This window comes from Typopeltis vanoorti, chromosome 14, assembly GCF_054136105.1.
Source record: "Typopeltis vanoorti isolate ZY-2024b chromosome 14, IOZ_Tvanoo_1.0, whole genome shotgun sequence".
In the NCBI taxonomy this organism is placed as follows: Eukaryota; Metazoa; Arthropoda; class Arachnida; order Uropygi; family Thelyphonidae; genus Typopeltis; species Typopeltis vanoorti.
This window is the reverse complement of record NC_143562.1, coordinates 16,705,479-16,723,506: the sequence shown is the minus strand read 5'-3', so window position 1 is coordinate 16,723,506 and position 18,028 is coordinate 16,705,479. Positions and strand designations below refer to the sequence as shown.

Here is an 18,028-nt window from a genome sequence, read left to right as displayed (position 1 = left end):
TTGCAGGGTAGAGTGTTTGCCTGGCGGAACGATAGGGAGTGTGGCAATGGTGGTGAAAAGGGGGGTGATAGTAATGGTTGGGGCAAATGAACTGAGAGGTAGTGTGAATTGTGTAGCATGAGATTTGAGGTTGATGATAGAGTGCAGCAGAAATGTATCTGAGGAAGGATAGTGAGCGTGTTGCCCCAGTATGATAATAAGGAATGGAGGAGAAGAGCAGTGATGATGAATGAGTTGATAGTGAGAATATGCAGGAAAAGAGGTCTGGAATATGTGGATGTGTAGAGTACGTTTGAGGATTGAAGAGATGCAAGAAATGGATTATATTTGAATGCAGAAGGTTGCAGGCATTTGGCAATAGATATATTTTAGTTATTGTATACTGTATATTTCATACTGTGGCACATGGCGGCATTGAATTTACTTTGATAATTAGGTTTCTCTTTTTCGTTTTTTTATTTGTCACGATAACTTTTTGTGTAATCTTTGTATCCCCATTGAAGAGCTCTTTGTTCTGTATGTATATTAAGTCAATTGCATTGTTTGTATTGATCTCACTAGGAATATCATATAATTATCCTTGAAAGATATTTCTTATTGGAATTTGCTACTAACATGTCTTTGTATTTCTTAGAGATTGTGTTATACAATAAATCAATGTCTGTCTTTTATTTGGATTCGATTAAGATTCCTCCATTATTAATACTTTTCCTTTCTGTGATTCTGATTTTGATTTTTCTTGGATCTATTTCATCTTTTATGATGTTTTTAGTTCCATCGCTGTTTAATTGAGCTACCAGCTTTGTTTTTATTGTTGTTATTAACAGCTAATGAAAATAATAGAGTTGGCAAATCTAAATTAGCCTTTACCTGTTTTGTTTTGGTGGACTGTTCCTTGAATAATTTTGTTTCTTATTTTTATTTTTATTATTGTTATGTGACACCTTCAAGCTCATCGAGGGAGGGCACCTACTCTACAGCTCTGTCTCCACCCTCAGTCCAATAACTACAATGAACCACAACTACCATAATCATCTGCACTAACGGCATCACCACCACTAGTATTTTCACAGACAATAACAAACATCCATGCCCTTGGCGGAATTCGAACCCGCAGCCTTATAGCTGGAGAGCGGATATGCTAACTACTCAGCCAACTAGGCTCGCAATTTTGTTTTCAGTGCAGTTAGCATGCCCTGTTTCAAATCCTTTCTTAAATTGTCACTAACATTGACTTTTAAAAAATACTAAAACAGCAACACACTGTGAGGTTGAGTTGAGAGAGAGCCCTTGCATTGCTATATAACATTTCCAAAGTTAGCGACAATTTAAGAAAGGATTTGAAACATGCTAACTGCACTGAGTGAACTAATGAAACTATTCAACAAAATGAAAAAAAGAAACAAAAGTATTCAAGAAACAGTCCACAAAACAAAACAGATAATGGCTAATTTAGATCAACCATCTCTGCTATATTAACAATCTGTTAATAACAACAAAAACAAAGCTATTAGCTTAATTAAACAGCGATGGAACTAAAAACATCATAAAAGATAAAATAGATCCAAAAAAATCAGAATCACAAAAATGAAAAGTATTAATTAATCGAATCCAGATAAAAGATAGACATTGACTTATTGTATAATAAAATCTCTAAGGAATACAAAAACATGTTAGTAGCAAATTCCAGTAAGAAATATCTTTCAAGGATAATTATATGATATTCCCAGTGAGATCAATACGAACAATGCAATTGACTTAATATGCATACAGAACAAAGAGCTCTTCGTTGGGGATTCAAATATTACAAAAAGTTATCATGACAAATAAAAAAACGAAAAAGAGAAACCTAATTATTGAAGTCAATCCAATGTTGATGATAAAATTGCTGAAAACCAGTGTTAAAATGCTGTGAAGAATTTGCCATTGTGCAGATTACGTAACTGTTCTTTAACTGCAACGAGTTCTGAGTGTCCATGAAATGAGTCTAAGATGAACTATATAAACTGCTGAAACTAAAAAAGGACTTTAAACTATAAATTGCCAAAATCAAAACAACTGCAAACACATGGCTCTAAGCAAAGACTGCCGACGTACAATTACTACAGACAGCTCAAAATTTGAAACAAAGATTATGGAAAGAATAATAAAGTTAGCAGAAACAGCATTACTTCCCTCCCTGGCATCCCTTCAAATAAATCTCTAATGCGCTATCAAGGCTGTAAATAACAGAATTCATAAACAGAAGAAAAATAGGATTAGCATTAATGCAAGAACCTTACGGCATCACCAACAAAATATGTGATATACATTGCTTTTCCTTCTTCATACTTGGTCGAGAAAGGATTTGGCATCGTGTTGCAATTGTTAGGTAAGCAGTGAAATAGATTGTAAATAATTGAAAGAGGAGACTTGTTTTGTTGAACATTGAACTTGATATTGAAAAATTAACAGGATCTCACCGGGCTCAGGGTAGCTATTAATGATTGGCTTATTAAATAAAGTAAGTTTACATCTTTTTTGAGTAAAAATTAATTTGTATCAAAGTCATTAATTTTTAATTAACTGTCAGTTCAAATATGTTGATGGTAATTTAGGTTTGCCTAATAATATATTATAATTATCTTTTTGAGTCATTAAACTAGTGTAAAATTGAGTAGGGGATGCAAGGCCATACAAATAGTTGAAAGGGGCACCAGTCAAAAAAAAAGAAGGTTAAGAACCACTGATTTAGACTATCATAGTGACATGAAATACGACAGTAAAATTCATTGATATTGTGAATTTTACTATCAATCATGGCTTAATCCTAGCAATGGATATCAATGTCCATTCTGTTTTATGGTTTACTGAGAGCACAAATAGAGGTACAAGTCTAGAAGTTTTTAGCATCAAATTCCCTACACATACTAAATAAACTTATCCTGGATTTCTGAATGGAAATATGAGGAAGAAGAAAGTTTTTCTGATCATCGCATATTAAATTTCATCATTAGCAACAAAAATTAAACTCAGTTCATTCATGAGTCAAACCAATTCAGTAACTTTAAGTATATCACGAAGAAATCAACCAAGATACATTTGTAGAAGCATTTAAAGAAGAATTTCACTTCTTTTAAAGAAGAAGCATCACTTCACCAGCAAACGATAGCTTAACCTATACAAGAACTTAGCTACCTGGGCAACAGCACAAGCAGTTATGGACTTCCTTGTTTCATCATGTCTGAAAAAAATCCTACGACCAAACACTGAGAATATCCAATAAGCTAATATCAATGGTAAAAAATCAGTACCTTGGTGGAATGACAAACTAACACTTAAGAAAAACATGTGAATGCACTCAGACAACTCTATCGAGGAATCTACAACAATCACCACCCTGCCTGGTTTGCTAAGTGGTTAGCATATCTGTCTCCAACTAGCAGGTCATGGGTTCAAATCCCTCTGTGAGTATGGATGTTTCTGATTGTCTTTAGGTGGGAGATGAATTTCATCACCCACCTAAAAATCAAATCAATATTAAGATCACAAGGTCCTAGAGAAGATGAGATAACTAGTGACATACTCCTAAGAATGTTTCTCGAATGCCCCAAATTTATAACAACAATTTAGGACAAATGCCTCAAGAAAGGACAATTTTCCTTATGGAAAAGCTCTAAAATTATACGGATAATCATAGTGGGACATTAGTTAGTAAATACAGACCAATTAGTCTCATAAATGTTGCTGGTAAGGTACTAGAAAAACTGCTGATAAACCGAATAATGCACTTCGTCTATTCAAGAAACCTATTAAGCAACAATCAGTATACATTTAGACCTCAATCAAGGGTTCATGGACAATTCATTGCGGGGACAATTTGTCGCGAAGAAAATTCATCGCTGAAAAAATTTGCTGAAAATGTTATTGACACCGATATATAAAATTACATTGATACCGATATATAAAAAGTAAATGCAGTGCAAGATAAATTTCACAAAATATAATTTTGTGTGGAATGTATGGAAGCGAAATCTGGACAATAAAACAAAAAGACAAACAAAGATTAACAACAGCAGAAATGAAGTTTATGAGAAAAACTGCAAAGTATACCCTATTTGATCACAAAAGAAACGAAGATATTATGAAAGAATTAAACCAAGAACCAGTAATTGAAAAAATTAAAAAATATAAACATAAATGGATGGAACACGTTCAAAGAATGAAAACAGAAAGATTACCAAAACAAGCCTTAAAGTACAAGCCATTAGGAAAAAGAAAACCAGGACGTCCTCTTAAACGATTCAACGATGACTTCTAAGGCCGGAACAGGCCATACTAGGCCTAAATCCTTGATACGCATGATGATGATGATGATGATCTATGTATTAGTCTGCACGGTTAGCCTAGTGGCTGGTTGTTTCACAATCATATGCCCGGGAAAGGAGTGTCCTGGGTTCGATTCCCATCGCTGATGTGAGGAGTGTATGATCTTTCTCAGACATAGCCAAGTTAGCCAGTCTTGGGTGAGGAGTGCAATGTTTTTCTCCCCAGTTTATGTGGGGTTTTTTCCTCCCGCAAGCAAACAGCAAACCGGCCCTGAGAAGATAACGCTTCTACAGGCATAGGATACACTAGGTGGCATAGGGCCAACCACCTTAATTCTCGTATAACAGTTGCAGTTATAATTTTGTAAATATTAATATTCCATCAACAGAATCTGTAGTATCAAAGTAAGAAAGAATATTTATACCATTTTAAGACAAAACAGAAATTAGATAACTCGCCAATCAATAAAATATTACTTTCACTGTATAAGAATAAAAAATATGGAAATCTAAATAAATAATACATAGATCTATTCCTCTTTTACCTTTACGGTGTCAAGGGTTTCTATTCCTTATAACCTCGACCGTTATACGAGGGTAAGGTGGTTGGCCTATGCCTCCCAACGTTTTCAAGGCTGGTTTGCCCCTGCTTGAGGAAACAAACTGGGGAGAAAAACCCTGCAGTCCTCACATAAACTCCTCATGTCAGTGATGGAAATCGAACCCAGGACACTCCTGTCCCAGGCATATGGTTGTGAAGCAACCAGCCACTCGGCTAACCATGCGGACTAATACATAGATACATAATAAAATTATATTTTGTGAAATTTATTTTGCACTGCGTTTACTTTTCATATATCAGTATCAATGCAATATCATTTCAATTTTCTAGTGAATAACATTTTTAGCGATCAGTAGTTCGCATGATGATTTGTCCGTACACGTCAATCAGGAACAGTAGATGGAGGTAAAAGAGTTCAAAGAAGACATTCTGCTGATCTCACTTAATGTACAGGGAGCCTTTGATGTCCTGTGGTAGCCAGCAATAATTAGTCGAAGATTTCAAATGTACAAAAAGCCTACTCTATCTTACAAAAAAATTATTTCACATTATGTAGTCTAACAGAGAGAACAACAACCATGATGAAAACCATAGCTGTAATGAAAGAAGTCAAACAAAGCTGCATGCAAGGTTCTTGCTGTGGACCAGTTATCTAGGACATGCAGTACAACTCATTATTAACCCTTTAACTGCTGAGATACTAAATGACTAGTATGACCCTCCTTGCTGAGTTATTTTCACAATTATAAAATATTTTATAATTATGGACATGTAGTCTGTGAACTGTGGAGTAGTATGAGGGGATCCTTGGACCAATATTCTGCTATTGTTAGTTTTTTTACCCTAGCCATAAGCATTATGATTCCAAAAATATATATAATTCCTCTGGGGTAGTATTTTTCCATTTTTACAAACGAGATTGGGGTGCTTATGGTAGTTTCCGAGTCAAAAATACATAATATTTATTAGTTTCGTCAGCAATATGTTGCATTATATGAAGGAGGAAAAATAGTTTAAAAAAATCAAAAACAGTTGAACCATCATCTATAATTGCTGAAATACCTGAATTATCATTATTGAATTGTTGGACGAAAATTTGTATTGCGCCATTGAAACAATGAAGCATCAGTACGATTTCTTTTTCGCGGATGTGCTGGTGCTAGTGGTTCGTTATCTGAACTTTCACCATTTTCTAAAAAATAAATATCATTGTCAGTCACTCAAATCTGATAAATTGGAAGGTAAAGTTTCTAATACTTTCTACTAATTCCGCCTCAGTAAGAGAATGCTGCTGTCTGCTTGTCAAAGCCATTTTTACTAACCCTGAAATCACTGCATCACGTGATCGCCTGGCTCCTATTGTCAACGACGGCTCTGATAACATTGTGCATGGTCTCACAATTTTTTACGAAAATAGTGCCACAAAGCAGACAGAAGCTTGAAAATTAGTTCCTTCTAGTCCTAAGAGATGGCACTATAAGCCCGCTCAATTCAAATGCTTTCACAAACTAAATTAAATGAGTATTACACGTTGAAAGGTCAAGTCGAGTTAACTCAATTGTAGCAAGGTCGACATTTTTTCCGTGCTCGAGTTAACTCGACCGTAGCAGTTAAAGGGTTAATACTTTCTTTCACAACTGAAACCAGTCATAGCTTTTGCGGGTGATGTGATGATAATGATTCGGGGACATGCTGACTTACACTTAGAAGTAATAGCCAATGAAGAACTTTTTAAAATTGGACTGGGCTTGTGAAAAGAAAGTTATTTTTAACAGCACTAAGTCTAAAGTGCTCCATGTCTCACATAAACAATTAAAACAATCTATAACGACCGTCTTAAACATCTAAATTCTAGAGGTAGCCAATGAGTTTAAAATACCTAGGGGTAACAATTGACGACAAATTTAACTTCAACAAGCGTATTTTATATGTTGCTAGGGGGAAAAAACTTATAAATTGTAAACCTTCTAGCTAAGTCGGCAAGGATAAACTGGGGATTAGGCCAACGAGTGCTAAATATAATATATATTGGAGCTAAACTCTCATTGATATTGTGTGCTGCACCTGTTTGGAAAGATGCAATAAAATCTATGAAAAACCAACCAAAGTTAAACAGAGTTCAGTACCTTATAGCCATATGAATTATTAAAGGATACAGGACAATATCTTTCAAGGCAGCTTGCATTGTTGCTGGTCTAACACCGATCTGCCTGAAGATGCAAGAGTTCTGTCTTGTATGTGAAGCTACTTCTGGAAGATATAATAGTTTCAGTAAGGAAATACCGTGAGTAGACATATTACTTACTAATATAATAACGGAATTAACTCGCGTGAATTATTTTTTATCATAGAATTTTCGCTTCAGTATCATAGGTATCATCAGTAGGTAGATAGGCTAATTAAACAATAACTGCTATATTCACAAAGTGCCACCTATGTAGCTAAGGTTAAATTTCCTAAATTTATTTTTATTTATTTTTTTTAATATATATGTGTGTATACAAGTTGGGAAAGATTTGCTGATTTATAGAGTACTATCTCCCACAAGGGGGAAAGACGTAGACCATTGGATCTGGTTAGGTTAGGGGAGTGAAGTAACGTTTCACATACATTTTGGAAATTTATGGAGACAACTACCGTGTTTGAGTAAAACTTTAGTTTAATATAAACCAAAATCCACATTCGACGTTTCAACCTTTATATCAAGGTCATCTTCTAGAGCATATATACTATATACAATAACGTTTCACGTTTCTTTGTAAAGCCGTTCCATTAGGAACTGACTTTTGTCTTCTTCCACTGAACTCTATGTTGATGGCATGCTCTGCAAGTCCAGACTGTTAAGGTTCAAGAGCATTAAGCCTTGTTCTTTGACTACTGGTAGGATCTGAAGCCTATAAGTCGAATAGGTGTGGAGTATCCGTGACATTTTTCTCTCGTATTCTCTTTGGTCTTGAATGACTACAGCCTTCCCTTTTCAGCTTTCATAATAATTAGGTTCTTGTTATTTTTTAGTGATTTCAGTGCTTTTTGTTCAGTGTACAATAGGTTCGCTAAAAATAACAAGAACCTAATTATTACGAAAGCTGACAAAGGGAAAGCTGTAGTCATTCAAGACAGTAGAGAATACGAGAGAAAAATGTCACTGTTACTCCATGGCTATTTGACTTATAGGCCCCTCACTTCAGATCCTACCGGTAGTCAAATAAAAAGACTTAATGATCTCATAGAAAAAATATCGATATGGGATGGAGAAAAAAAAGAAACCACTAAAGACCTCCTTCGGGCACCCACCGAGATTATATGGTCTTATAAAATTACATAATCCAGGAATTCCATTAAGACCTGTTGTAGACTGTATAGGTTGTCCCACTTGCAAAATATCAAAATTTCTGTCAAATTTACTCACTAAATTTGAATACGTAGTATTCAAATTTAGTGAGTAAATTTTAAATACGTAGCAGTTCTTCAACTTTTAAAAATTCTTCAATTTTTAAAAAATTGAAGAATTTTTTAAAAAGTTTCACTAAAAAGTTCTTCAATTTTTAAAAAAGTTTAAATACGTAGCAGTTCTTCAACTAGAAGAACTGCTACGTATTTAAACAATTCGGTGGATTTCAGAAATAAAATTTCCGATCTGCATCTAGACGATTCGGAGTTTATGATTAGTCTAGATGTTGTTTCGCTATTTACAAATGTTCCGTTGGCAGACAGCATTGAATTACTACACCAAGAATTTCCTCCAGACATAGTCAAATTATTTGAATTTCTAGTAAAGTCCGGTTATTTTTCCTTCAAATACCAGTTATACCAACAAATCGAAGGAACAGCAATAGGTAATCCAATATCTCCTGCTATTGCTAACTACTTCATGGAGCACTTCGAACAATGTATATTCGACAACATTACACCCAGACCTAACCTGTGGTTCAGATATGTGGATGACATTTTTGCCATATGGAAGGGCACTTCGGAAGAATTACGTTTCTCTCAAAAATAAATGCACTTCATCCAAGGATCTAGTTCTCCCTAGAAGTAGAAGTAAATAAGCAGTTAGCCTTTCTAGACCTCTTAATTCTTTGCCAACCAGATGGTAACTTACAATTCACACTCTATAGGAAGGAGACTCATACAGGCCAGTACATCCATGCTGAATCACATCACCATCCCAGTCAAAAGGCAGGTACCATAAAAACATTAGTTCATAGAGCCCACTCCTTTTGTTCTTCAGAAGAACTATTACAAAAAGAATTACAATATATTAATTCCTTCTTCATATCCAATGGTTATAAGAATTCCTTCATAAAAAGCTTTAAGTAGTCATGCTCCAGCATTCTCGTCAAATACAGAAGAACCTACACGTATACCTATCCCCTATGTACAAGGCATTAGCGAACGCGTAGCTAAAGTGTTAAGACAACTAAATATTTGTGTGGCGTTTCGACCCGTCAGAAAAATCTCCACAATCCTCATGTCTCCAAAGGACAAGCTCCCACATCTCAGCTATCCAGGTGTCTATCAGATTCCCTGCTCTTGTGGGTTATCATATTTCGGACAAACAGGAAGATCTGCTCTGATCCGGTTAGAAGAACACAAGTCGTATATCCAGTACCTTGAACCTGAACAGTCTGGACTTGCAGAGCATGCCATCAACACCAGAGTTCATTGGAAGAAGACAAAAGTCGGTTCCTAATGGAACGGCTTTACAAAGAAACGTGAAACGTTACTTCACTCCCCTAACCTAAACAGATCCGTTGGTCTACGTCTTTCCCCCCTTGTGAGAGATAGTACTCTATAAATCAGGAAATCTTTCCTAACTTGTAATTGTACACACATATATATTTAAAAAAAAAAAAAATGTATATATATATATATATATATATATATATATACAATCTATTAAAAATATATACTCTATTAAAAAAATTATTTTTTTAAAATATAAATTTAGGAAATTTAGCCTTAGTTACTTAGTTACTACTTCCCTCCCTGACATGTCTTCAAATAAATCTTCAATGCTCTATCGAAATGAAAACTTCCTTTGTTCAATTTAAAAAAGTTGGTTTTTATTGTACGTAAATAATTAAATAAATTATCAACAGTTGACTGCAAATAAAAGTGATCCTTGGATTGTCAAGTAGCTCGACTGTCATTTCCAGCACAATGAGTGACTTTCTTGCAACATTCACTTTAGTGTTGTTGGACAACTGAACCACTAATTCAAAAAAATGCTGAATTAAATATTTTTTATGTGAATCTCCCAATGCATAATGCACTGGACTTCAGCTAGTATTATTCCCATGAATTCAATCAATGAGTACTTATGAACCTGCCACCTTTCATAAAGGTTTCTTCTTCACTTTGGGACTAATTGAGACATGTTCACTGTTGCACAACAAAGATATGGTTTCTGTAGAAGTGCAGTGCCATACAAGACGAACCTCACTTTCAAGCAAAGCTTTGTTTTGTTTTGATTGCAATGCATTTGAAGCAGAGCTGCCTTTCAAATGCATTGCAATTCCCTTTGAGCACATTTGAGAATTGTGGTTGCTAAATAATGTTATTTAGAAGTACAGTGGTAGTGGTATAATTATTGTGGGTGAGTTGCACATCATGCATCCTTGCCGTTACAATTTTCTGCAGGTCACTCTGTCAGAATGTGCCTAGATGGAGTTTAATTAAAAACAGTAAGAAATATAATAATATTTCTTATGGAAAGGAAAAATATATAAACAGCTGGATTGGACACTATGAATTCTCCCTTCCCCTCTCTCTCTCCTCACTAGCCAATTTCTGCATGGAACATTTTGAAAACCAACCATTCAACTCAGCTACACTCAAACCAATGGTCTGGTTGCACTATGTTGATGTGTTTGCCATTTGGCACGCGCACACACACACACACATACACAATCACAATGAAACTATTCCAATCCTATATATTAAGGGCACATCAGAAAAGATAGCTGAAATTCTATCCAAATATGATCTCATTGCCACTTTTAAACCATCATGCATCTTGCTACTTTCATTCTCTTGCACATCTTGGAGTATATAAAGTTCCTTGTGCCTGCAGTTTGGCCTACTTTGGACAGACTGGCAGATCAGTTAACATCTGCCTTGAAGATGGGTGAATGCTGGTCTTGAAATTCACGCTTGCTCTTATTATCATTCAGGGAGTGAGAGGTGTGATTGAAGTCTGATTAGTGGAATAATGAATTACTGACCATTTAAAACTATATATTTAGAAATTTATGTACATTTAATCATACAAATACAACATTTATTTTACAAATGATATTCTATCTTTTTCAATTTAGCTACTTGAATACAAATTCAACCCTACAGTTCTTCTTTATGAACTGGTCAATAACATCGTCATAAAAAGTTGGTTGTAACTTAATTTTCCCAAGCAACATGCGCACTTGTAAAGGCTGGCTGAAGCTCACTGGCTAGAGCTACTTTGACTGCGTATGGCCTGTGTTTAAGATGACGTGAAGGGAGCGTAAATGACTATGCACGCATGAAATCACAGCGCTGCAGCGAGGACCTGGAAGCTCCCACAACTGAGCAAGCCAAGGTAGCTTTGACTAGACGAGCAAGCATCGGCCTTCGGTACACAACACAAAGCTCAGTTATTGCCGCGCAAGCTTAAGACGTCTTCTGTCTACAAAAATAAAAGCCTAAATGGAATGCTTATAAATACATGCATTTATTAACAAATAAATATTACTTCTTTCTCAAGTGATGAGCTTGCGCAGCAAACATGGAGAATTTGTCCCTGCTTGAAGAACAAAAATTATATCTACAGTCATCTTTATGGAAAGTCAGGACTAGCATGACGTGCATGCATGCTCTGGATACTCCTTCACATAGGATAAATGGAAGAAGACATTAGTTTCACATAGAAGTCACTGTAGGTTCGAAAGACTTTTTAGAATCTACATCTGCTATGAAGCACTCCCTCAACAAGAATGTGGTTGCATTAATTTGTCAAAGATCTGGGAGAGCCTGACTTCTCCAAATTAACTTTATGGTGGTGAACTGGTCCATAGAGGGCACCTAGTTAGTTAGAACGCCTGCATAGTTCTGTGTCAGTTACAAATTGAATTGTTTCTAATGTTTTAATGGGTGCTTTTGTGTTTGTCATTGTTATAATTTGTGCTCTGATGATGGGTAGAAACCTGCAAAATATTAGTAAGCTCAATAAATTCATTTATTTTTTCTGTCTCTTGATGTTTATACTGTGAAGCACTAATATGAATAATCATCAATAATTGATACACTTATAGCGTGTACTAAATGATCATTGCTTACACTATTTGGGAAATAAAAAGGCATTAGAAGTTTTATTTTATTTGTAATAAATGAAGCATTATAAATAAAATTTATATTGTACCATCATGGTTCCAGGAGTCCAAGCACTCATCAAGAAAAGGCTCTTTTGAGTCACTCATGCCTAAATAACTTTATCATATCTTCCTTTGAATACATTAACCAAGTATGCCTTACATCATTTAATGGTACTCCATTCCACATTCACTACATGCCATGAGAACCTTGAACTTCACATGCCTCCTTCTCTCATCCTCATTCAGCTTCCTGGGATAACCAGAGTTCTACCGTGTACCTTATGCTGCAGAACCACTTGTATATGTTCACTTTACATGATCACATGATCACTTTACTTCTTGTGTACTTTTTATCTCATCTATTCCTCGAATTCTGAGGATCACATTTCTTTCTACAATATGTTTCATAAATCCAAATGTGGTCTTATCAAAGCTTTGTAAAGTGGGAGAATAACTTTTTTTTTAAACAGATTAATGTTATCTTCAACATTGCAGTTATCCTAAGTGATGCCTTAAACATTATAGCAATATGACTCTAAACTCTAATTCTCTGTCCACATTCCAATCTTGAGACTCATTAACTAATTCCAGCAAATTCCCATATACTCTGCTTGCAATATTCTCAGTCCAAAATGCATAACCTTCCCCTTATGATAAAGAGGATAATGTCAGTTATTTACTGATAATGCTAAGTTGGAGTGAGTAATAAAAGACATCGACAGGATTTCTTTAGTCTGTTCAAGTCATCTGAAAGAAATCCTGTATTGGATGTCCTTTATTATTCACCCCAACTTAGCATTATCAGTACATAACTTATATTACCCCTTTATCATTTCCAGTATCCTTAATATACAAGCTAAACAACTATGGCCCTAGTACAGTACACCATTGGTGTTACTCTCCTTCTCTTAGACTCAGCACCACCACCATACATCAGTATGATTTGCATGAAATCCATAATTTTCAAATTATATCTATTCTATATGTTTCATCAGATAGTGTATACATATACACTATCTGATGAAAAATATTCAGATGCCTGCTCATCCCAACTCTCACTTTAATATGAAAGGCATTAACATGGAGTTGGTCCACCTTTTGCTGCAGTAAGTTTTGATGAAGCAATTTCCTTCCATTCTTCCAACAGAGCATTAGTGAGGTTGATTATTGATGTCGGGTGATTCAGCTAGCTTGTGATCAGCATTCCAGTTCATTCCACATGTGCTTTTTATGTTGAGCCCACATACAAGAGATTAGTTAATCAACCTCTAGTATGTTAGTACTATGTATGGGTAGTGGATTGAGAAAGGAGAAACTTGTTTACATTTGATTTAAAAGCCTGTATATTATATTCCTTGGGAAACACATAAGTGGAAGACTGTTCTACAATACAGCAGTAGCAGTGATGGAGGAGGAAAAGAAACTTGTTCTGGTGTTTGATGAATTGAGATCAGGGCTTTGTGGAGGACACTCATGTTCTTCGGTGCCCATCTCATGAAACCATTCCTGCATAGACCTTGCTTCGTGGATGTGAAAATTATTGTATTTATACAGGAAAGGCCTTTATCAAACTGTTGCCATAAAATTGGAAACACAGAATTGTCTAGAATGTCATTATAGGCTGCAACATTAAAATTCCTTCTTCCCCAAAAAACTGCCCAGAATCCCTCCCCCATTAAACTTCACAGTTGGCACAACATATTCAGCCAGGAACAAACCCAGACTCATCTGCCAGACTGCCAGCAGGTAAAGCATAATTCTTCACCCCAAAGTCCAATGGCAGTGAACTTTACTACACTCCACCTGCTTTGCATTGCTCTTCTAATGTTAGGCTTTTGTGTGTAGCTGTGAAAATCCATGTTCTTCAGCTCTTGATGAACAGCTGGATGGCTTGCAGAGAACATTTTGGAACTCAGTGGCAAGTATTTCAACTGAGGGCAGGAGATTTTTTTCATGCCACGTGCTTTGCCATTCAGCAGTCTCACTCTGGTTTTAAATGGTCTAACAGGTCATGATTGTGTTGTTGTTGTTTCTCCTAGGCATTTCAATTTCATAATAACATCACTTACAGTTGATTGGGGCAGCTGCAGCAGGACAGAAATTTTCCAAACTGTTGTTGCAAAGGTGGCATCGTGTGGTAGCGAAAGTAACTGAGCTTTTCGGTATTGCCCATTTTACTGTTAATATTTGTCTAAAGATTGTAAGACTGTGTGCTTCTGCTTATACCAGTGGTGTGATTGGAATAATTGTTATTAGAATTTGTATAAATTTATGAACTTGTCATCATTGTCATCTTCCTTATACCCTCTTTTACCTTGCGGTGTGGAGGGTCCATTGATCATCGGACCTCACTCCGTTTACAGGATAAGGTGGTCAACCTTATGCCCCAGTGTATCCTATGGCCTGTAGTGTTGAGTTCTCAAGCCAGTTTGCCTGCATTGCGGGATGAAAAACCCCAGAATAAACTGGGGAAAAAACCCTGCTGTCCACGCCCAAGACTGGCTAACTTGGCTATGGCTGAGGAAGATCCTTCAGCTCCTCACGTCACCGACGGGAATCGAACCTAGGACACTCCTTCCCCAGGCATATGGTTGCGAAGCGCATAGCCACTAGGCTAACCGCGCTCTGGAAGAAGTTATCTTGGTATATATATGTAACTAAAATATCTTAATTTTTGTATTAACCTAAGGTAGAATATTATCTAGTTACAATATTAGCATTTTCAGTCTTCTCCAGTCACCATGAGGGGAAGTATACTCAAGTTGTAGTGGATTTCACTATTTAAACCTCTTTTTAGCCCCTTCCCTTTTTTTTATTAGACTGGAGTAAACAGGAGTTTGATAAATCAGAATTTGATAAATACAATATGCTGAAAGGATTACATTATTATTATTGTTTTAAAATTGTAAACATCAATGATTTAATTAAACTTAGTATTTTTCACTTTGTTTATTGTATGTTTTAATTTACAGGAAAGTGAACTGGCTATTTTACGTTCTGCAGTTTTAGCATCTCAGAAACCAGTAAGTCTTTCAAGTTTTTATTTGGGTTAAATGAATGTTTTGAAAATTTTTATGTGCTAATTTAATCCTCAGTGAATTTATTGGAAAAGGGACCTGAATTCAAATCCTGTGAGAAGAAGAAGGAGGAAATTTTTTCAACCTTTTAGAAGCTAGTTAGATGAGGATAAGTGGTCTATTTTTGTCCTTCCTCTGCTCAGTTAAAAAAAAAAAAAAAAAGCAATTGAAAGAGGGAGTGATTAAAATTATAAAGGGGTCCTTTGCTTGATATGCATGTCTATCCATCAGAAGTGCTTAATTATCCATTATGCCTGCTTGTTCGACAATACATCAAATGTAAGTGGAGATTTCTGTGGTTTAGAAGTTCATAAGGCATATTCTAGTAATTGGACCACATTTTTTATTAAGCTAAAAGCACAATAAAGAAATAAAACACGACAAGTTTCATAAGTCATTTGACTTACATCTACAGGGGTAAAAGGTAACTGAAAGTTCAATAAGAAATTTCTCTTTTTAGTTGTTTTAACTTTCAGTTACCTTTTACCCCTGAAGATGTAAGTCAGACGACTTACGAAACTTGTCGGGTTTTATTTCTTTATTGTGCTTTTAGCTTAATAAAAAAAAAAAACGTGGTCCAATTACCAGAATATGCCTTATGAAATACATCAGATGTTGCATGCTAGACAATTGGTATTTTTTTCTGACAACTACCATCTCTATGGTCCATTAAAGGATGTAAATTTTTAATCTTCATCATCATCAAATTCCTGACATGCACCCTCAAGGGGTATACAGGATTATGATAGTACTACGTGAAAAATTTACATCATTACTAACTTTTTATCTACAATTTTCCTCCAAATCAGTCTGTTACTTGTCAAGACTCCAACACTATTAGATGTTATTTTTCTATTGTCTAAGGCACTTTGTACCGTATCAATCCACCTATATCTTGGTCTTCCTCTAGGTCGTTTTCCTGCCAACCTGGCAGAGAATACTTGTTTTGCTAATCTTTCCTCATCCATTAAGTGGCCATACCACCTGAGATTAGCTCTGCTAATGCATTCCTGGATGCTGAATGTCAAGTTCTTTCCTAATATCCTCGTTTTTAATATGATATTGCCATTGATGCCATCTGTTCATGCCTCTAGTCTTTCTCAGGACTCATATCTGTGGTCTGTAGTCTTTGGTTATGTGTTTTACTTCTGACCCAGCTCTCAGACCTATAAGTTAAAACTGGTTTGAACACTGTCTTGTATACAGCTAATTTAGTGTTCCAACTAATTCCTCCCTTATTCCATATGAATTTATTCAGTTGACTTACTACCATACCAGCTTTTGTTGATACTGTTGTCTATTTCCATATTTAATTTACCATCTTCACTAAAAATCTTGTCTAAGTAGCTGAAATGTTTTGGTTGTTCCACAGGTTCCCCATTCAAAGCACAATTGACATTTTCAACGATTCTACCTATTTTCATTGTCTTTGTCTTTTTATTGCTGACCTTCATACCATATCTATTACAACAGTTATTCAATTTAGTCAGGGAATCTTGCAAGCTTGTAGCGGATTTATTTAGAAGTATAACATCGTCCGCATAAAGCAAGGAGCTGACATCTCCAATTCTGATATCATGTTTAATACCACTTTCCTTCATAATGTGATCCATATAGATAATGAATGACAGGGGGAATAATGTACATCCTTGTCTCACACCAGATTTAACATTAAACCATCTTCCTGTACTTCCTTCAATTCTAACTGCTGACTTGCAACTCAAATAACTAAGTATTGCTTGATATAATGCCCCGTTGACACCATATAACTGTAGCGTATTGAATAGCTTCTCTCTTGGCACCTTGTCGTATGCCTTTTCCAGATCGACAAAACTTAAATACAGATCTTTGTTATATTCCCATGCTTCCTCAACTATTTGTCGTAAAGTGAAGATCTGATCCTGACAGCCTCTATTTGGCTTGAATCCAACTTGTTCTTCACCAAGCTTTTCATCCACAATTCTTCTCAACCGTTTCTCAAGTATACTGGCATAAATCTTGCCCAGAACACTCAGTAGGGAAATACTTCTGTAATTCTCACATTCAGTTTTATTTCCTTTTTTATATATGGGTACTATTAGAGCTCTACTCCAATCATCAGGAATTCGTCCCTCTGTCCTGGCCTTCTGAACTATGCAGTGCAACCACTGTAAGTAGTGTTGCCAAATGAAAATTACTAAAAACAGCTAAATCTTAAGAGCTAAAAAGGAGTTAAAAATAAAAATTTGAAGCTAAAATTTTAAAAGTAGTAGCTGATTCTTTTAAATTACTTACTTTATTCAAGTTGAAAGTGATACTTGCATATATCTATAAGGCTAAACACATCTTCCATGTGGTCTTCTGCACTTAATTTACCCACCTTTTCACTTAGATTTTCAGCTTTATTATATGTGGCCATCATTCCAACATTGTAGATGCTGGTAAATGATAGTCTGTACAGCACTTGTTGTTATGCCTGAGGCCCATACTTGACTGACAAAATAGCTGTCAGCATTGGCAATTCAATCTTGTTTCTTAATTTAGTTTTAACTACATTCATGGAACTAAAAATTGGTTCAATTTCCGCATTAAAATTTGGCAGTATTAATAAATTTATTGCACACTGAGCAATTTCTTTAAATGGATTCATTCCAGATGCATCTTTATATTCTCTTACTTCAGTCCAGAATAGCTCAGTGTCCGTTTATTTAAGTGGATGGTGTTGTACTGGTATTCAGCAGCAGAAACATC

The 18,028-nt window shown here is 35.5% G+C and overlaps 1 protein-coding gene across 1 annotated transcript in view; it reads left to right on the top strand.

Annotated features, from left to right (window-relative positions):
- The window catches only part of LOC150099261 (uncharacterized), a 206,809-nt gene that overhangs the window by 19,053 nt on the left and 169,728 nt on the right, over positions 1–18,028 (top strand). The window contains exon 2 of the mRNA XM_090403640.1: positions 15,194–15,244. Coding sequence (XP_090259766.1) covers positions 15,194–15,244 — 51 coding nt within the window. The remainder of the gene's footprint in view (positions 1–15,193; positions 15,245–18,028) is intronic.